The sequence below is a fragment of the Panulirus ornatus genome, chromosome 2 (assembly GCF_036320965.1).
Source record: "Panulirus ornatus isolate Po-2019 chromosome 2, ASM3632096v1, whole genome shotgun sequence".
In the NCBI taxonomy this organism is placed as follows: domain Eukaryota; kingdom Metazoa; phylum Arthropoda; class Malacostraca; order Decapoda; family Palinuridae; genus Panulirus; species Panulirus ornatus.
In genome coordinates, this window is record NC_092225.1 from 27,931,010 (window position 1) to 27,952,761 (window position 21,752).

The 21,752-nt window shown below is 37.9% G+C and overlaps 2 protein-coding genes across 2 annotated transcripts in view; both read right to left on the reverse strand.

The window, feature by feature from the left end:
- The window catches only part of Pif1 (Pif1 DNA helicase), a 23,107-nt gene extending 7,943 nt beyond the window's left edge, over positions 1-15,164 (reverse strand). Inside the window, exons 1-8 of the mRNA XM_071672943.1 lie at positions 15,060-15,164; positions 12,938-13,084; positions 10,338-10,629; positions 10,092-10,196; positions 9,359-9,473; positions 4,488-4,622; positions 3,852-3,985; positions 1,813-2,054 (exon numbers count right to left, since the gene is read on the reverse strand). Of these exons, the coding sequence (XP_071529044.1) occupies positions 1,813-2,054; positions 3,852-3,985; positions 4,488-4,622; positions 9,359-9,473; positions 10,092-10,196; positions 10,338-10,629; positions 12,938-13,084; positions 15,060-15,103 (1,214 nt within the window). The 5' untranslated portion in view covers positions 15,104-15,164. The remainder of the gene's footprint in view (positions 1-1,812; positions 2,055-3,851; positions 3,986-4,487; positions 4,623-9,358; positions 9,474-10,091; positions 10,197-10,337; positions 10,630-12,937; positions 13,085-15,059) is intronic.
- A 2,257-nt stretch (positions 15,165-17,421) lies between these two features.
- Positions 17,422-21,752, reverse strand: part of LOC139752099 (uncharacterized phosphotransferase YvkC-like) — a 60,292-nt gene continuing 55,961 nt past the window's right edge. Inside the window, exons 30-31 of the mRNA XM_071667980.1 lie at positions 20,309-20,383; positions 17,422-19,012 (exon numbers count right to left, since the gene is read on the reverse strand). Of these exons, the coding sequence (XP_071524081.1) occupies positions 18,939-19,012; positions 20,309-20,383 (149 nt within the window). The 3' untranslated portion in view covers positions 17,422-18,938. The remainder of the gene's footprint in view (positions 19,013-20,308; positions 20,384-21,752) is intronic.

Consider the following 21,752-nt stretch of genomic DNA (forward strand, 5'->3'; position numbering starts at 1 on the left):
AGGAAACGACTGTACAAAGTGGATGGTGAAAAGTACTTGACACAACTGCTATGGATCAGGTCAAATACATCTTCACTAGACCAAATGTGACTTTTATAAACAATGGTTGACAGATAAAGTGCTATGCAGGCAATGCAAAACTGAGACTTAGTACTGATGGTGAATGCCAAAGATGTTCCTTGCCAACTAAACCAACAAGAGATTGCTTCACCCCAAAGGGACCCTATCTAAACATATGCATTTTAAGTATGGAAACCTTATGCATACTTGTATGGATAGTCTTTTCCCTTCTGCATTTAAATTTGAAAGTATGTTTTATTGATAAATAGATGAGCCTAATTTTACAAGTAACTGCAATTTGTACAAGGAAAAAATATCCATAGTGTCTTATCCTGTGGGAGCCCTATCACCATCATACTTGTCCAGATTGTCATTTACACTGAAAGGCATATATTATCAGTAATGTGAGATGCCATATGTCACAAGCAACTACAGTTAGCACCGGGAAGGAATCATGTCTCGTTTAGCCATGTAACATGATGGGGATATGCATGACCCTGGTGTAAACCCAACACCAATTAATGGCTAATTAGCAACAGTCTTTAGGCTATTAGTTATGATGATAATGATTCACCATATGCTGAACTCTTAGAACTGGTAAGGAAAAGTTCCCAGTGTATCAGCAATCCAGCAAAACTCAGTAAAGATGTAAGCTGAGCTTGTGTGGCATGCCAAATTTAAATGTCTGTACAGCAATAAATATGAATAAATTACCAGAATTTTCATTTCTCTTACTTTTCTTGACATTTCCTATATAAACTGATGACTTTTATTTATGAACCCCAGTTTTGGGGATCCCCTTAAATTTCCAGGCTCATTCCATTGTGGGTTAAGAAACCACTATTGTCTTGTTCTCCTTACATTATTACATTAATCTCCTTACAAATCATTTTCTTAATATCTCTGAAGTTTGTTAATACTTTCTCACCCCAACTCATTGACCTTTTTCAGTCCCTGTACCTTCTTCCTCTTGACCTCATGCTCCTTTCTCACGTACATCTAATTACTAGCACTCCTTCCCATCAGATAATACCCATACAACTCTCTTTTCTTACATTAACTTCTTTACTTCATCATCCCACTTCCCTTTCTCACCTTCTCTCATACAACCTGCTGCAAAAAACATACTTTTCTTGTATACATGAGCACTGCTTCCCTAAATACCACTATTGCATACCTACAATCCGTTTCATTTACTATCACTTTTCACTATCCTTCCACTAATCTCCTCTGGTATCCTCTCACACAAGCCTCTCTTTCTAAATACATTTTTCTAGAAATGTTCCCACTACACAGCAGGGAAGGCCTGTACATTTATACTTAGTTGTCTTGGCAAAAAATGAAGTTATGGCCCATGCAAAGTTTATGCTCATTTTCTACCTTGACCTCACACTTTGCAGTCAGTATACCCTATCTACCATATACCTCTATCATCACATGATACTTTACTTACCTACTCCAAGTTTCATAAAGATATCCCCATATATGTATAAGGAAGTTACGACCCAAATAAGGGAAATTCATAAAATGGACACATGCTTGATCTTTGGCTAAAAAGTCAGAAACACAATGATCCAGTAATGGTATGTGACATTCCAACTTTGGATGGTCATTATATGTTCCAAATTACATCACCAGAAGTGAGGTTATGGCTGAGCTAATGAATTATTGAAAACAAAATCAACCACTGTTAAAACAATACATTTCCACCTTCCATGAAGAGGAGACAATTACTAAATGAATGTTGCTCACCTTCCAAGACGAACAGACTGTAAGATATTAATAAATTCCTGATCATCTTGTCGTCGAACATCAGTCAGTTCCACATTAAGGTTAATACAGCGATCCCATGCTGATGTTTGAAAACAAAACAAACGTTTTTCTCCAGGCTTAGAGACTGGTGGCAGTTGTAAGAAGTCTCCACACAATATAAGCTGAATGCCTCCAAATGGCCTGTCATTCCCGCGTATTGCTCTTCCAACGGCCTCTAATTTCTGTAAATAAAATTGCCCAAATGGAAGAAATGTGCCAAACGATCTAAAGTTAGATAAGGAAAGCAGCACAATTCAACAGGAGCAAATTTCAAATTAGATATGTCTTTATGTTTCAGAAGGTAACAAAGTGGGAAGAGATGGAGCCCCACAAGTATAAAACTCCCAGCCCATGCTATATAAATACGTAACTACACATCAAACTGTTGTAAATTCAATATTATGTGTGGAAGATGGGTAGAGATAAACAATTAACTAACTGCAATATGGGAAGAATCAATACCAGAAAAACAAGTGAAATAGATGACTGCAGATGCACTTCAAGCATTCATGATACATATAATGGTGAAAAAAGTACAAAAGGTCAGAACTAGAAAAAGGAAGAAACTCCTTTACAAGTGGCAAAAATGAGAAGCAAATCACTTAAAAAAGCCACAGCTCAGTCATCAAAGGGAAGCAAACCTGCTGAAAAAAAATGTAAGACCATGACCATACATTTCAAATGTCATACAAGACCCAGGAAAAAGGAGGTGGAGAAGCCTTCAGTAAGAGAAAAAGTAAAATACTCGTTCATATGCAACATACAAATCACAAACTGAAAGTACTATCATGAACAAAAGAAAGCACAAAATGGATGACTGTGAGGTTTGTGAAACACTAAATATACAAATCACTGTTCAGTGAGCCTTAATTCACCATGAAGATAAACCCAGACAACTTTTTCCACAATTGCCCCAAGTTACACATAAGAGATAGTGTCACTACACAGCAGAACTTCCAGAGGGTTACTGAGAGAATAATGCATTCTGCTTCACAACCAGAGTGTTGGAAATTTTTATCTTCCTAAAGAAAAGAAAAAATTTATCAGGATGGGCACTAAACATCATCTGGAAAGAGAACCTGAATTCTGGTAAATCCCAGAAAAACTGAGACTGACTCTTGCAGTCTTTTTCAAGAAAAAAAAAAACACTAACTTATGGCAAAAATGAAGAGTTAGAAAAAATGCTAAGAGTACTCCCTAAGGTGCAAACTGGAAATATCTACCAGTATTTACACAGGAAAATTCTGGAATACATGGTTCCCAATATACAATTAAAAATAGTTCCAGCAGGCATGATAGGTATGAAACAATCTGTAAAACATAATCAGTGAAATCAAAAGGTGCAGTAGCCAGTTCATGAGTAGGTGCATTAGCTGATGGAAAGTGAGATGGCCACAAAGGATCCCAGTGGATGTAAGAACCTATGGCCTACAGTTAAATCCTACCACCCAATACTCTACAAGGGATGGCATGAGTGGTAAAACCCCTATCAAGAGAATAAACTCTTACAGTGTGATTTACAGCCTGCTGGGATGAATTGATAGGATACAATAGAGATAGAGAGGGTGAACTAACCTACTTTTATACAGCTATACTATACATATCTTTCCTATTAGTCCTCTCTCTTCCAATCCACTTCAATAATGTATAGCTAATATCTATGGTTGTTACCAGCAATAATGCCATGTCAAATGAACTTGATTATGTTATCTCAAACCTACCTATGTTTTTGCTGTGTTTGACTGCCATGCTCAGAGTTCATTGACTAACAGCTGTACTGTGACATTAGATCTTCCAGTAGAATGGTTCCTGTATGGTTTCATGGTCTTTCTATCTAAAACCCATTTTCTTAGTTGCTTCAGTTTCTGCTTTAAAGGGCAGCAATTTCTGTGCAACAAAAGTTAACTTTAAGGATAACCTGACTTGATCAGCAGTGTCTGATTGCAAAGATGAAATGACTTCGTACATATAATACATACTTTGAAAAAGTCTCCATCAACCATAGAAATTTCATCAACAATGAGATGTCGACATTTCTTCCACTGCTGAGTTATCACCTTTCTTGATGCCAGCTGCAAGCATTGCTCAAAAGAAGCCTTCCCACCTCCAATCCCTGAAAAGAACAATAAGATGAAGTCAATCTTGAAAACTTTTAATAAATACATTTAGTGATCTCAAAATAATCTGTATATGATAACCCATGAAGACTCATGACCAAACAAGAAAATTCTCAAGAAAAGATTTTGAGGAATGCCATCAATTATTTGACAATGAAATGTTGGAAATGAATCTTTTCTGAAAAATGCCTCAATAAAAATTTTCATGTCTTATTTTTGTAACTGGATAGTAAATCACAATGAATCTCTTCTCCCAACATCTCCATACTCCTGCTTACCTCTTCTAATTCAACTGTTTAACTGAATCTGTGGAATGTTCAATGAGGGCAGAAACCTGACATTACTGTATGCAATCAACACATACAGTTAACATGGAAATGTCAGATTTTAGCCCTGATTAAGTATTTCTCAGGTTCAATTAAAGCTGAAATGGAAGCTATCAAAATGATCAATGCTAGTTTGTTAGACTACACATTTCTTCAAAAAATGCTCACTCACCAGCAAATGAATGAAGGGTAGTGCCACCAATATGGCAAGCAGCTACACCTGTACTGGCTGTCACAAAGGTTGCATCAGGAGGCAAAGCACCAACAATCCGCTTCAAAAGGAAACTCTTTCCAGTTCCAGCACTGCCTGAAAATCCACAGGGTACATCATCCAGGAAATGTAATTGGAACATTACTGAAGGAAAGGTATGAGATGAGAAATCTGAGTAAATCAGAGATGGCAGATAAATAATAACTGATTCAGATAATGTAAAGAATTACAATATGGACATCATGCCTATTATGGTTAACATTTCATCCTATAAAATAAAAAAAACACTTGTTTTGAAAATGAAAATAACAGTAAACCCTCGATTTAATGGACTAATAGGGGAGGGGGTGTCTGCTAATGCCAATAGTCCATTGAGTCGAACGTAACCTAGTTGAAGTGTAGCTGAAGGAAAGTTTTTAGTGAACAAGAAAAGGAGTGCAAATGATTGGGAGATGTATAAAAGAAAGTGGCAGGAGATCAAGATCAAGAAGAAGGTGCAGGGGTTGAAAAAGAGGGCAAATGAGAGTTGGAGTGAGAGAGTATCATTAAACTTTAGGGAGAATAGAAAGATGTTTTGGAAGATGAATAATTTTATTAATCATCATTAATCAATTTGTCCAGTCCATTAAATCTGAAATCCGTTATATCGAGGTAAGTTACTTCAAGGGTTTACTGTAATTCTAAATTTTGCTTACAGGATAAATCAAAAGTGATAGTGAAGAATATAAGAACTGAAAACTTATAATTCAATTATGACACCATATACAAGCAGGGTGGTAAATGAGAAATATACAAGATTGTTAAAGCTTTTGATATGAGTAAAATGTTTGTGAGAGTGGGCACCAAAGACCTTTTGAGTCCTTAGAAAAACACAACTACCCAGTGTGGTCAGTAGTGGGTTACTTCTCCAAGCAGCTTCAGTGACTCATCCTTTATTTGGGTTGCCATCTATGACCTGCCAACAGGACCTACAATGTATGCAGAATTTGTATAGTAGAACATTTAGTTTAGAGAATGACATTCATAGCACCTTGGTATGTAACAAAAGACTTGACACCCACAGCAAAAGAGGGTTAATTCAACAAATAAGAAGCCCAAGGTTTAGGTAGCTGAGACAGTCCAATTATATTTTGTTCATACATGATTGCCATTTCCCGCATTAGTAAGATAGCAACAGATGAAGAAAGGCTGCATCCACTCGCACCGAAACCAAAGCTCCCTATCCAAAACCAGGTCCTACAAAACTTTCCATGGATTACCCCAGATGCTTCACATGCCTGGGTTCAATCCACTGACAGCACATCGACCCCCAGTATAGCACATCAGTCCAATTCAGTCTGTTCCATACATGCCTTTCATCCTCCAGTGTGTTCAGGCCCTGACTGCTCAAAAGCTTTTTCACACCATCATTCCATCTCCCTGTTTTCCTTGTTCCCTTTACTTTTGATATTTTTTTTTTTTTTTTTTTTTGCTTTGTCGCTGTCTCCCGCGTTTGCGAGGTAACGCAAGGAAACAGACGAAAGAAATGGCCCAACCCACCCCCATACACATGTATATACATACGTCCACACACGCAAATATACATACCTACACAGCTTTCCATGGTTTACCCCAGACGCTTCACATGCCTTGATTCAATCCACTGACAGCACGTCAACCCCGGTATACCACATCGCTCCAATTCACTCTATTCCTTGCCCTCCTTTCACCCTCCTGCATGTTCAGGCCCCGATCACACAAAATTTTTTTCACTCCATCTTTCCACCTCCAATTTGGTCTCCCTCTTCTCCTCATTCCCTCCACCTCCGACACATATATCCTCTTGGTCAATCTTTCCTCACTCATTCTCTCCATGTGACCAAACCATTTCAAAACACCCTCTTCTGCTCTCTCAACCACGCTCTTTTTTTTCCACACATCTCTCTTACCCTTACGTTACTTACTCGATCAAACCACCTCACACGACACATTGTCCTCAAACATCTCATTTCCAGCACATCCATCCTCCTGCGCACAACTCTATCCATAGTCCACGCCTCGCAACCATACAACATTGTTGGAATCACTATTCCTTCAAACATACCCATTTTTGCTTTCCAAGATAATGTTCTCGACTTCCACACATTCTTCAAGGCTCCCAGAATTTTCGCCCCCCTCCCCCACCCTATGATCCACTTCCGCTTCCATGTTTCCATCCGCTGCCAGATCCACTACCAGATATCTAAAACACTTCACTTCCTCCAGTTTTTCTCCATTCAAACTCACCTCCCAATTGACTTGACCCTCAACCCTACTGTACCTAATAACCTTGCTCTTATTCACATTTACTCTTAACTTTCTTCTTTCACACACTTTACCAAACTCAGTCACCAGCTTCTGCAGTTTCTCACATGAATCAGCCACCAGCGCTGTATCATCAGCGAACAACAACTGACTCACTTCCCAAGCTCTCTCATCCCCAACAGACTTCATACTTGCTCCTCTTTCCAAAACTCTTGCATTCACCTCCCTAACAACCCCATCCATAAACAAATTAAACGGCCATGGAGACATCACACACCCCTGCCGCAAACCTACATTCACTGAGAACCAATCACTTATATATATATATATATATATTTTTTTTTTCTTTTTTATACTAATCGCCTTTTCCCGCATTAGCGAGGTAGCGTTAAGAACAGAGGATGAGGACTGGGCCTTTGAGGGAATATCCTCACCTGGCCCCTTTCTCTGTTTCTTCTTTTGGAAAAAAAAAAATGAGGGGAGGATTTCCAGCCTCCCGCTCCCTTCCCTTTTAGTCGCCTTCTACGACACGCAGGGAATACGTGGGAAGTATTCTTTCTCCCCTATCCCCAGGGATAATATATATATATATATATATATATATATATATATATATATATATATATATATATATATATATATATATATATATTTTTTTTTTTTTTTTTTTTTTTTTATACTTTGTCGCTGTCTCCCGCGTTTGCGAGGTAGCGCAAGGAAACAGACGAAAGAAATGGCCCAACCCCCCCCCCCATACACATGTACATACACACGTCCACACACGCAAATATACATACCTACACAGCTTTCCATGGTTTACCCCAGACGCTTCACATGCCTTGATTCAATCCACTGACAGCACGTCAAACCCTGTATACCACATCGCTCCAATTCACTCTATTCCTTGCCCTCCTTTCACCCTCCTGCATGTTCAGGCCCCGATCACACAAAATCTTTTTCACTCCATCTTTCCACCTCCAATTTGGTCTCCCTCTTCTCCTCGTTCCCTCCACCTCCGACACATATATCCTCTTGGTCAATCTTTCCTCACTCATTCTCTCCATGTGCCCAAACCATTTCAAAACACCCTCTTCTGCTCTCTCAACCACGCTCTTTTTATTTCCACACATCTCTCTTACCCTTACGTTACTTACTCGATCAAACCACCTCACACCACACATTGTCCTCAAACATCTCATTTCCAGCACATCCATCCTCCTGCGCACAACTCTATCCATAGCCCACGCCTCGCAACCATACAACATTGTTGGAACCACTATTCCTTCAAACATACCCATTTTTGCTTTCCGAGATAATGTTCTCGACTTCCACACATTTTTCAAGGCTCCCAAAATTTTCGCCCCCTCCCCCACCCTATGATCCACTTCCGCTTCCATGGTTCCATCTATATATATATATATATATATATATATATATATATATATATATATATAGAAGCTGGTGACTGAGTTTGGTAAAGTGTGTGAAAGAAGAAAGTTAAGAGTAAATGTGAATAAGAGCAAGGTAATTAGGTACAGTAGGGTTGAGGGTCAAGTCAATTGGGAGGTGAGTTTGAATGGAGAAAAACTGGAGGAAGTGAAGTGTTTTAGATATCTGGGAGTGGATCTGGCAGCAGATGGAACCATGGAAGCAGAAGTGGATCATAGGGTGGGGGAGGGGGCGAAAATTCTGGGGGCCTTGAAGAATGTGTGGAAGTCGAGAACATTATCTCGGAAAGCAAAAATGGGTATGTTTGAAGGAATAGTGGTTCCAACAATGTTGTATGGTTGCGAGGCGTGGGCTATGGATAGAGTTGTGCGCAGGAGGATGGATGTGCTGGAAATGAGATGTTTGAGGACAATGTGTGGTGTGAGGTGGTTTGATCGAGTGAGTAACGTAAGGGTAAGAGAGATGTGTGGAAATAGAAAGAGCGTGGTTGAGAGAGCAGAAGAGGGTGTTTTGAAGTGGTTTGGGCACATGGAGAGAATGAGTGAGGAAAGATTGACCAAGAGGATATATGTGTCGGAGTTGGAGGGAACGAGGAGAAGAGGGAGACCAAATTGGAGGTGGAAAGATGGAGTGAAAAAGATTTTGTGTGATCGGGGCCTGAACATGCAGGAGGGTGAAAGGAGGGCAAGGAATAGAGTGAATTGGAGCGATGTGGTATACCGGGGTTGACGTGCTGTCAGTGGATTGAATCAAGGCATGTGAAGCGTCTGGGGTAAACCATGGAAAGCTGTGTAGGTATGTATATTTGCGTGTGTGGACGTATGTATATACATGTGTATGGGGGGGGGGTTGGGCCATTTCTTTCGTCTGTTTCCTTGCGCTACCTCGCAAACACGGGAGACAGCGACAAAGTATAATAAAAAAAAAAATAAATATATATATATATATATATATATATAAATCCTCTTAGGCAACCTTTCCTTGTTCAATCTCTCCATATGTCCGAACCATTAAAGCACACCCTCTCACCTCTCTAAACTACACTGATTTTATTTCCACACTTCTCTACCCAATAAAAATAAAGACAATCAATTACTTACCAGTGAAAAATACATTATGGCCGGCTTGAACTAACTGTAGTACATGCTGTTGCTCACTAGTCAAAACAAGCGGGCTCAAAAAGCGAGGAACTTTGGCTTTTGATGATGGTGAGCCCTAAGAGAGAACATGCAATCACTTTCTCATGATATACTAGAATTATCAAACTATCTATCACTGACTCTGTTCCTACTTACATAGGGTAAATTAAGTGTATATACACATACACTTATCATGGAATTAGTTTTACAAGATACAGACTCACTGCCCTAGATGCTTAAGGGGTTATTCACATCTTATCCTTTTTTGGGTTGGAAAAAAAATTGCTTTACTATACTTTATTGTGCTGCATGCATAGCAAGGCATACACTTGTGTTACCTGCACAGCATGGCAGACACTTTGGGACTGCTTTATCCATCATGTCTATTCATAATTTGATCTAAACACCTTCAGTGCCCTGATTAATTTCTATATCATTTTTCTCTTACTTTCTCCCTTTCACCTAAGAAGGGTTTTGATTGGGACATGTTTAGCCCATACAATGTCAGTTCAACAAAGTTTAAACAAGATTCTACAAGCAGTGAAAAAGACAGAATAATTGAGAATAGTACGGCATGTAACTCAATTAGAAATAACTAAGTATGAACAACTGTACATGATCAGTAAGTAATGGTGTGGTACATATTGAGAGACAGATGACACTAAAGATTATTCAAACAAAAATTTTGTCATACCTTGTTCTTCTTATGCTTACTAGACACAGGTGATGCATCAGGAACATTGCCATTCCTCTCCTTCAAGGGCATCCTGCCATTATTTTTTCGTACAGTCTCATACTCCTGCAGAGGAAGAAGTCATTAGCATATATAGGGCCTACTAACACCATTCAAACCATTATCAATACCACTGTTTTTGTTTACTTGGAAATTTATTAGAAAAACTTGCACTAATGATATAAGTCTGCAACATGTATGCAATACCTTAAATGTAAGGGGACTGATTTCTTCAAAGCTTTTTGGGAGTGTTGAAAGGAGGCGCTGTCTAACACTAACAATGCCAACTCTGGGATTTGACACTGCCTGCTTGCCTGCGAGAGTTTTCATGAATATGAGAAGCTGATTTGGTGGAGCATTTGCTATCATAAGATTTAGATTAAGATCCTTGAGGGTGATAGTGGCTTTGCCCTCCTTCATGAAGCGTTTGTGGAGAGAGAAGTCTCGTAATGGGTATTGAAGGGAGTGCTTTGGTCCATCCATGCGAACAATCATATCTCTGTGGAAAAAACAATTATCAGTAGCACTTCTTTTACAAACATCATAATCAAATGAATAGTTTCCCACATTACAAAAAGTGAAGTATAAAAAAGGAGAAAAAAAATCAAGCAAAATTGTGCAGTTTTAAATGGCAAGGAGTGCTTCCTGTCTATATCATCTCAGACAAGGTAAACACTGTACACTTTAAAGAAAAAAACCACCATACACAACCAGGTTAAACAGCACACACACTTGTCTTGCCCCTATCTTCAATGTGGTCAAGATTACAGTCTCTCTAGTGTTCTGATTTAAAGGTCTTGCACTTTCGTATCTCAATTCACAAAAGGGCAAATCCTTCAGAACAAGTCAATATAATTCTGGTTTCCTTCAAACTCTCCTGTACTCTAACTATATTGTCATTCATGTCTAACCCTTAACTCTTAAATGATAGGCCAAGTTCTATCGAGTTCACTCCAACTCCTCTTCTTTTACTGTTTAAAACTTTCTCTTTATGTTTTGTATCTTAGCCATCAATCTTTCCAAATATTTACAACTCTTCAACTATTTGACTTTCTGTCATGAAGCACTAGTCTTTTCACATACACTTCTGAAATCCTCCATGTTGGAGATTTCAGTGTAAATCACAAGGATTGATTAGTCTCTACCTGAGACAATCCTTGCAGAGCCAAGGCCCTTTCTTTTTCCCTCTGAATGCTTTGGAACATAATCAAACAACCAACATGAGTTGCTGACCATTATGACCACTCTTTAAACACACTTGACCTATTTGAGCCTTTCTCCTGTACATATGATATTTCTTTCCCCTCAAAGCCCACTGACTGCAACCTTATTTCTATAACTTCTAACTAGGAATGCCCATACTCTATCCCCTAGAAATGCCAACTATATCTTTCTGGGGGAGCTCGGTAATCATCCCTGCAGGGCTTTACGAATAACTTTCCCTGAAACATGTAGCACTGCTTTGCTAGCCAGGATGACTCATGCTGTGCTGTACATATAGTGGAGACAATCTCGACTGGGATGGAGTTGAAAATGCTATATTCTACTCTATCTTTCTTCCCCTAGTCACGGCTTGACCACTCCCCTTCTGATGCCTTTCACATTAGGGACAGAGTGTATTGGGCCATGCCTAGAAAAATTATGATAACAGATGTAATCACAACTGCTGGGATGTGTACATCATGATGGACGTTTTGTGCGCACACAACACATATATCAAATAATAATCATCATAGCTCTGTACAACTTCAGTTCTTCTCCAATGCAAGACTTTAATTTCAACTTCATCTTTCAAGCCACCATCCATAATGATCATTACTCCTGAATGCTTACATTAATTTAATTCTCTTTCCGAAATGATACTGTGTTGCACTGTTATATCCAATCTCTTAAAAAACATATATCTTGTTCTTCCTTGTATTCACTTTTAAGAATACCCTTAAAAAGTGATCTAGAATTCTATCCAATTCTTTCTGATTCAGCTAAGAGAACAGTCATCTCCATATAACAACTGTGGCAACTTTCATTGTCCCATCACTGTTCAACAGGTTGACTCTTTCACCCTATCTCACTTCCAGTTTATGTAATGCTCCATCCATAGCAACATCACAGAGTCTAGACACACTCCTAAATTCATCTGAAATAACTCACTCATTTCACCACTTACTCTAACATGAGCACAACTTCTATCATAATATCCAATAACTCTTTAACAGCATTTAAAATTCTAAGCACAGGATGTTGAATCATAACTTCTCTAAGTTAACTGGAAAAGCACCACCCACAAATCAACAATAAAAATATATTGCTGTTGCTAGGAGCATTTGTTGCAATCTAAATTACCATGAATCAACCTACTGCAGCATCAGAAATACCCACACATGTCTCTTCCATTACTTTCCCTTTCTTTCATTGTTATTTCTATATATTAAATGATTAAAGAAAGCAGATTTATATTAAGTTTGTAGTCAGGAAAACAAACTGTACCAGCGAGAAAAAATTATGACTTCTCAGGAAAGACATTGCAAGTATGTTAACCAAGGAATAGACAAAAAAATAAAGATGAGGCTGGTGGGCAAACTGAAGAAAGTGATAATTCTACAATGAACTTTTGTTTGACCATGAAAGATGATATGAACTGTGGGCTACTTTGACCAACAAACAGTAATTAAAAAAAGAACATAATTCCTCTGAAAAGGAATACCCATGGCAAAAACTTAGAAAAATTGCTTTCTGCTGCAAGAATAATTCCTACATGATAAAGTAATGGCATAGAAAAAAAAAGTGAAATATTAGCAATACTGTACCTGAATTCATTTCGTCCTAGAATGAGTTTCACTTTTTTGTGTGTTACAGTTTTCTTGACATTTTCTTTGCTTGCAAGAGTTTCCACAGTAAAGGTGCACTGGAGGGGCGGTGCTCGTAATAGAGGTCCTTTCTCTGGAGTCTTCATGCTACAGAGGAAACAATACACCCAAACTCTTGTTAATCTTTTCTCCTACAAGATATGAAAAAAGAGCATACCCTATCTTACCTGCTATTGATCTTAGGTGCTCATTTTGATCATGAATCACACTGCACTAATGGTTAAGCAGGCAACTTTTACCAAAGTCTACAAGCCTCCATAACTACTATAACTCTACAAATCACATACACTTTGCAGTGATTCATAAAGTACTTTCTAGAATTGTATTTCTAATGTTTATGGTGAGTGAACGAACATTATCATGTATGACCTAAGACACTGAATACGTTTTCTTTTCCTGTCCTTATAGCATCCTTACTTTTAATTAGTACTTATTGTGCAGTGATTTTACACCTAATACACTTCCCTCTTGTCATCATAGCATCCTTACTTTTGATTAGTACTATTGTGCAGTGATTTCAATGTCCATTTCTCCAGTGTTAGTTTTGGATCAGGCCTCCTAGTATCCTTATTACATATCTAGCAATGACAGTTTTAATTTCCAGTGGGTTGACAAGTCATCCCACCAAAACATAGATGAAAGGTATCAACACTGCTATACAGTAATGTTCTTATTTGGTCCTCAAAACTCATCAAAACCACAAAGGTTCTGTCAACCAATAACATTATAAAAATATTATAACATAATCTATGTAAAAATTTTCCAATGACAAATCACTGTACCTCTGTTTATCCACTTACCCTCGTTATGAACCACTTCGGACCAGAGGAAGTGGTAAAACTGGAGCCAAATAAAGTTATGTTCTAGTAAGTTCTCATCAACAACATGCAATTACTTTGTTCTATCAGATTTCTCCTCCATTTTACAATATTGTTAATATGGTTTCTTGTACTTTCATCTTTGTAGATCAAGTTGTACTAACTGTACTTGCTAACCTATCCAGCTGTTCCTGGGTTTCTTTACTTGGAATAATCTAAAGTTTATCACCATCTGAAGGGATGTTAAATTCATCAATTGGTCCACGATCAAATGGTCTAACCCCAATTTCTTTTCCTTTATCTTAAACAAGTTCTCTATATTCTTTGTTTGAAATAAATTTTCAATTCTTCTGTATTGTGCTAGTGACAATTCTCATTTTTTTGACATTACATGTTAAACATCATGAAATATCTTTTTTCTATCTAGTTCAATTTATTTTTGCGCTCAGTTATTTGTTACCTTAAATATGTGAAGCATGTCGAGAGTAAGAATATTTACATACTTTATGCGCCATCCTCTGTGAAATTAAAATGTATCCTTTACAGAAATAAACTCACCACACTCACTTCTACCCACCTATATATCACTCAAACATACGTTTTCCTTGATCTTCATTGCCCTCCCCACACGTTTTCCCTGATCTTCATTGCCCTCCCCGATATCAATATCTATTATTGTGGAATATATGAGAAAAAAAATAGTTCATCCCCATCACTCTCTCTCAAACGTATCATATTCCTACTTCAGTAAATTACCTGAAAAGAATATCAATAATACAGTATTCCCAAATAAGTTTTGGCGCGTCCCTGGACCAGAATCTTACCGATGTATAAAGTTTTCCAAATTTCAAATGCTCCTCACTTGATTGTGGAGTAAGCTTAGAAATCCTTCAGTTCTTTAATATACATAAATCGTGTGGATCAACCTGCCATACTCGGTCAAATGCCACAGGTAACCCGCATGCTGTGGAAATTGACTGAATGTGCGTCAGTGGACTTTCCAAACAGTCAGGATTTTAACCTCTAAATGATTTTAAATGATACTACAGAAGGAGTCGCTACCATACACCATACATCATCAAGAAATAAGCGACACCTCCATCAACAAACCTCTCTCTAGACACACACACGCCCATTCCCACATCACGCCCATTTCCACATCACTTTACAACCATCCCAATCTTCAAACTCAATATTACTATATCACTAGCACGGGAAAAGTTCATATTCACGCAGGGACTTACATATAGTTTAAATGCTCCTGGAGTGTCGATTGTTTTGGTATCATTAAACCCCCAAACTCCTACGATGATTTAAAAATGGCCGCCATACTTGATGTTCAAATTCCCGGACGGTTCTTTATGTCTTGATAATTGAAGGAAATATATGATATGATTGGAATTTCTCCCATAAGTAATTTAAATGTTCGTGATGTAATATTACTTTATAAAGAAAGAAGAAAGTACATAAGGAAAACTATCTTTCTTCACTATCTTACCACATAAATCCAAACTTTTTCAATTTAACATAATCTTGAGCGAGATTGGTAAGGTTATATTCTTTTAGATCAAGGTAATTATTATAATTGCAACACCTGATTACATAAGTTAAATAATTCACATATACATGTAAACCTAAGGTGAACTGAACGGAGGCTAGATGTAATATATTTCAAAATGAACATGATTAACATCGTGGTCTTATTATCTGCCTTTATCATCATCTGTGTGATGTAATGTTGCCTTATTGTCCTGGTCATATTCACCAAAGTAAGCCAATTCATGCTCGTACTGTAACCCTAAATTGAATGCGTCACAAATTACTGGTTCATCTTGTCTTTGTATGTGTGTTTGTGACTTTTCTTCACTCCTGTTTGTCCAATCGTTGTATATAAGTGCGTTTTGTGGCATCAGAGGGAACTGAATGTAGAATCAGCCTTTACATATAATACTAGAATGATGTCAAGTAACTTCACCAGGATGGGTGTGTGTGTGTGTGTGTGAATTAAGATTTGCCATGACTAAGCTTGGCACAGCTTGTTCTTAGGTGTGCCATGACCGGCACAGTTTAGGTGTGCCATTACTGGCAGATGACAGCCCATTTGTAACTGTAGTGTAGTTGGGGGGGTGGGAGGGATTTACACCTGGTGTAAAATGGGGAGGAGGGAGGGATTTACAGGTGGTGTAAAATATGATGAATTGCTCCATCCCAAATAAATTCATATATGAGGTTAGCACCCTTACCAGGGTAATAACCTTGGGGAACTAGTGTTTTACTGATGACCCCAAAGTACCTCCTTTACATTCCTGGTTAGCTCCGCTCTTTACATGTGGTGTAAAATATGATAAATTGCTCCATCCCAAATAAATCATATATGAGGTTAGCACCCTTACCAGGGTAATAACCTTGGGGAACTAGTGTTTTACTGATGACCCCAAAGTACCTCCTTTACATTCCTGGTTAGCTCCGCTCTTTACACGTGGTGTAAAATATGATGAATTGCTCCATCCCAAATAAATTCATATAAGGAGGTTAGCACTCTTACCTGGATAATAACCTTGGGGAACTAGTGTTTTACTGATGACCTCAAATACCTCCTTTGCGTTCCTGGTTAGCTATGCTCTTTACACGTGGTGTAAAATATGATGAATTGCTCCATCCCAAATAAATTTATATAAGGAGGTTAGCACTCTTACCTGGATAATAATCTTGGGAAACCAGTGTTTTACTGATGACCCCAAAGTACCTCCTTTACGTTCCTGGTTAGCTCAGTTCCTTAAATCTGCTTCATGGTATCATCAGTTGGTATTCTAATCTCCTTAAGTCGATATGGTCGTCGTATAATTTACGAAAATTTAGTATTACTATTTCTTGTGTTTGATGACTTATGCACAACTGATTTTAAGGGAAATGTCGAAAGGAAAGCAGCTACTGAAGTTATCAAAGTAGCTTTCCCATAGTTTTAAGAAAACTAGCTGTCTTTACAGTTAACAATTCTGTTTTTTTGGTCCCAATTTGTTTTACCATGTATTGAAGTAATAGCTTTTTCTTCAGATATATTACATTGTTTTTGTTAGTGGATAAATTGTGGATGGTTTATCATTAAAATGATGAATAATGATGAATAATGTCCATAACCATAAGCATGGCCAAAGCATACAAGTACACTTTAGGTATGCAATACATTACAGGCCATGCCTTTAATATCATTATGATTCTCTATCAACACCTAAACTTCTGTGTCAGAAATTAATTCCTTGTGATCTGAGTTCATAACATTTTCTTTTGAGGCTAAACTTAGTCATTTACATAATCAGGTCCCACACAATGAAAGATTCTCTCCTGCTGCATCATAATTCCTTAAATAAAAAATAAGTGGCTTCACATGTTTTCTCTTCCACAGGTGATAGAGTTTACTATTTCCTATCTTAGAAGATACTTGCTAAAGGCTTTACTTACTACTCATGCACATTTACAAAACAGATAGTTTAAAACTTTTTCTTGTCTAGTACCAATGGTCAGCAAGGGATCCTGTACTAAGACGATTGTGAAAGTACCATGTTTGGCAAGATCCACGTTTTTGGTATCAAGAAACAGATTCCAGACTTACACAGTACCATTTATTATTCTTTTTATGAAATGCCTAATGAACAATATCCAACTCTGTATTGCTTGTACTTGGGAGTTGGTGATTGGTTATGAAATAGTTTAGAAAAGCCGTAGTGAGAGTGTATTAGACATCATTTTTTGCTGTGCAGATGTTTGACCTTTTAGCATATAGGTATCCCACAAGGGATACTTGATTCACATTATTTTAAATTGTAAAAATTCATGGTCTTGCCTATTTAAGATGTTTGTGATTTCTTGGCAGGTGGTGATTGTTCTGAGTGCATTGCTTTGGTGTAGTTTGCAGTTCTGTTATGAAGCAGTCAAGAGAAACCATGGAAAGGGGTGGGGGTCCTGACTGTGGGTAGGGAGCTCTAGTTTCAATACTTTATACATGACAGCTAAAGAGTGCTTGAGAAAATGAAGCTCTTATGACAAAAAAGTACTGTATGAAAAAATTATCATCATAACTATTAGTTATTATCATCACTATTAGCATTAACATTATTATTTTTTGGACATATTCGCTATTACCCCATGTTAGCTAGGTAGCAGTATGGACAGATGACTGAGCCTTTGAGAGGAAAATCCTCAGGAGGGGAGGATATCCAGCCCCCCACTCCCACCCCTTTCAGTCGCCTTTTACAACATGCAGGGAATACATGGGAAGGATTCTTTCTCCCTTATCCCCAGGGATAATTATTATTATTATTGCTATTACTATAATTATCATTATTATATTCACTTTTAACAAACAGTTGGGTGAGACATAACGCTGGATACAAAAGGGAACTTTTGTTCAACTATCTATCTATCTATCTATATCTCTGATGGCCATTCCCTCTGGGAACACCCACTTTTGTTCAACACTGGTCCAATTAAGTGTTTTGAGAGTACAATTTTTCATATGTAATGTGCAAGTCCCTCGTGAAATCAAATAAATTTACAGAATGGCCTGATCTACCCATGACTTTAATACAAGCAAGTTTTGCAAAATAATTTCTGCAATAATATACCATTTCAGGAGGTATCTTTTATATATATATATATATATATATATATATAGTCAGTGAGGACACAGTGTACATAGTAAAAGTAAAGGTTCTTACAAAATTCACTAAAGCCTGCTAACAGTCAGTGGAGCAGACCCTTATCAAATCTGCATAATAAGAGGTTGGATATTTGTTAAGAGTTAGATGTAAGAAATTTAACTCATTATAACACCACAAGCAACATATCAATTTGGGTACATTAATGTATTAACATATCAATATAGCTTTTCATCTGTCTGAAATAATATGGCAGTGTTATGTAGCCTAATACATTCACTCCAAAAGCAGACGAGCGTGGCATCCATCTTTCATCTGTGGGTAGCTGTTTAACTGGCTGTTTGGATATCTTGCTATTTACACTATTGTCAACACCAGTGCTGCTACTAACACTTTGTTTGTTGTTGCTGCTGTTATCATTCCTTTTATTGTCACTCCTGTTATTATAAAGTTTTAGGTCTGACATGATCAGGGGTCATCAACAGGGTGGAAGTTGAGCCTGGTGATGGTACCCTTTGTTGCATTCAGCTCAATAGTCTCACCTGGGGAAATCAGATACAGGAAGAGCATAAGCACAGAGGTAATGTATGGTTACACATCATAGAACAGCTGATGTGCACTTTAACACAATGTATATATGTATGTATAACAAAATACAGATAACATGTGTGATTAAGATTACTTACTTTACTTATCTATACTGTTTGGGGAGGGAGTTTTAAATTCATGGGGCTCCATCTCTTCACACATTCTCTATTATCATACCACTTATTAAATTTACATACAGTCTGCATTAATTGTATCCTTAGTCACTGTTCCATTTATCCACCACTCTTATGCTACAAAAGTATTTATTACATACTTTAAAAAAAAATTCTTATTGAATTTTATGGCTCTATCCCTACATCTCTCTCTGAAACTGTCCATGTCATCCACCTGTTTCAAAACTTAGAGGTTATGTTCAGATCACTCTTCACCCTTCTTTCTTCCAAGATGGGCAAATCTAAGGCCACTAGCCTTTCCCCGTACTCCAGCTCTCTTCATTCTGGCACCATCTTTGTTGCCCTCCTCTGGACCTTTTCCAACAGCTCTTTGTGCTTCTTTAGGTGCACTAACCAAACTTGTGAAGCAAATGTTAATTTTGACCTGATGCAGGATATAAAATGCTTGCCAAGTATTTCCTTATTCATGTAATTGACGGCTATTCTGATATTTGCCTGCAAACAGTTTGTTTCTTTAACTATTCTAACATGGGACAGAATCTTGGAGCCTTCTTTCACTCTGTTCCATCTTCACTTCCTTACATTTGCTTGGGATGAATATCACCACCCATGTGCCAGACCAACTTGAAGTCTGTCTAGGTCCCTATGCAAGTTTATGCAATCTTGCTCTCTTTTTTTCACTTTCCTTATGACCTTTGCATCATCTGCAAACATATTCAGGTAGGAGTCTATATGAGTGGGTAAGTCATTCATACAGATCAAGAAGGGAAATGGTCCCACAACAGAATCCAAAGTCACTCCACTAGTGACCTCCATCCATCTGGTGAAGGCTCTCTGGCATATGTCCTTTGATTCCTTCTGCTATAATAATCTTTTGTCCACTGGAGGAGTCTCCCCCTTATTCCTGCCAGGTGATCCAGCATCTTAATCTGCCTCCCATGCAGTAAATTATCAAATGCTTTCTGACACTTCAGATATCAGCAATCCACTCAGCCTTCTCTCTTGTTTACAACAGGTGACATACTGTCAGTATGCCACCATAAATAATAAGCATCTGCTGAGTAGATGTGTATGGAACATTACACAAGGAATATGCATGACAGATGATGGTCATACCTGTTTTAAGGATCTGTGTGGCAGCTGTCACACCCACAACACATGGTAGTCCATACTCCCGTGCCACCACTGCACCTGTAATAATAATAATAATAATAATAATCTTTCTTTCTTTCAAACTATTCGCCATTTCCCGCGTTAGCGAGGTAGCGTTAAGAACAGAGAACTGGGCCTTTGAGGGAATATCCTCACCTGGCCCCCTTCTTTGTTCCTTCTTTTGGAAAATTAACAAAAAAAAAAATAATGAGAGGGGAGGATTTCCAGCCCCCCGCTCCCTCCCCTTTTAGTCGCCTTCTACGACATGCAGGGAATACGTGGGAAGTATTCTTTCTCCCCTATCCCCAGGGATAATAATAATAATAATAATAATAATAATAATAATAATAATAATAATAATAATAATAATGTTTTGGAAGGAGGTAAATAAAGTGTGTAAGACAAGAGAACAAATGGGAACATCGGTGAAGGGGGCTATTTCATGTTAGGCGGGGTGGCAACAGGAATGGATGAAGGCAGCAAGTACGGATATGTACTCGTGTAAATATGTATATGTCTGTGTGTGTATATGTATGTATACGTAGAAATATATAGGTATGTATATTTGTGTGTGTGGGTATATATGTATATACATGTGTATGTGGGTGGATTGGGCCATTCTTTCGTCTGTTTCCTTGCGCTACCTCACTAACGTGGGAGACAGTGACTAAGTATAATAAGTAAAATAAATAAAATAATAATAATGATAATAATAATAATGAAAATACTAATAATAATGTGGAGTAGGAATGAAGGTAAACAGGCATTATTGAAATTAAGTACCAATTGAAAGGCATGAAAAAGAGACTCTTTGATGTGAATGTACTGAGATAGGCAGCTGGTGGGATATCTGATCATTATTTGGTGGAAGTAAAGGGTGAAGTTTTGTAGAGGCTTTTGGAAAAGAGAAAATTATATGAGTGAGATGAGGGCAGTGAAAGTAAGTGTGCTTGGAAAAAAGGCTTGTGTGAATAAATATTAGAACAGAGTGTAGAACTGCAAAAGCTGAGAGCAAACAATGCTCAGGGAGTGGGTGAGAAATGGGAAGTATTAGAAAGCATTGCTGGCATGTACGAGAGAATTGTGTGGCACATGGGAAATGGGAGGGGCAGGTGAGAAAGGGTAGCGGGTGGTGGGATAATGAAGTTGAGTTGCTAGTGAAAGAGAAATGAGAAGTGCATGGGTGAAACTTACAGGGAAAGAGTGCAAGTGATTGGAAGATCTACAAGAAAATTAGTAGGAGGTCAAGAGGAAGATAAAGGGCCTGAAAAAGAGGGGAAATGAGAGTTGGGATGAGCGAACATTAGCAAACTTCAGTGAAAATAGGACATGTTTTGGAAAGAGGTTAACAGTGTGAGAAAAACAGGACAATAAATGGGAGCATGGGTGAAGGGGCAAATGGGGAAGT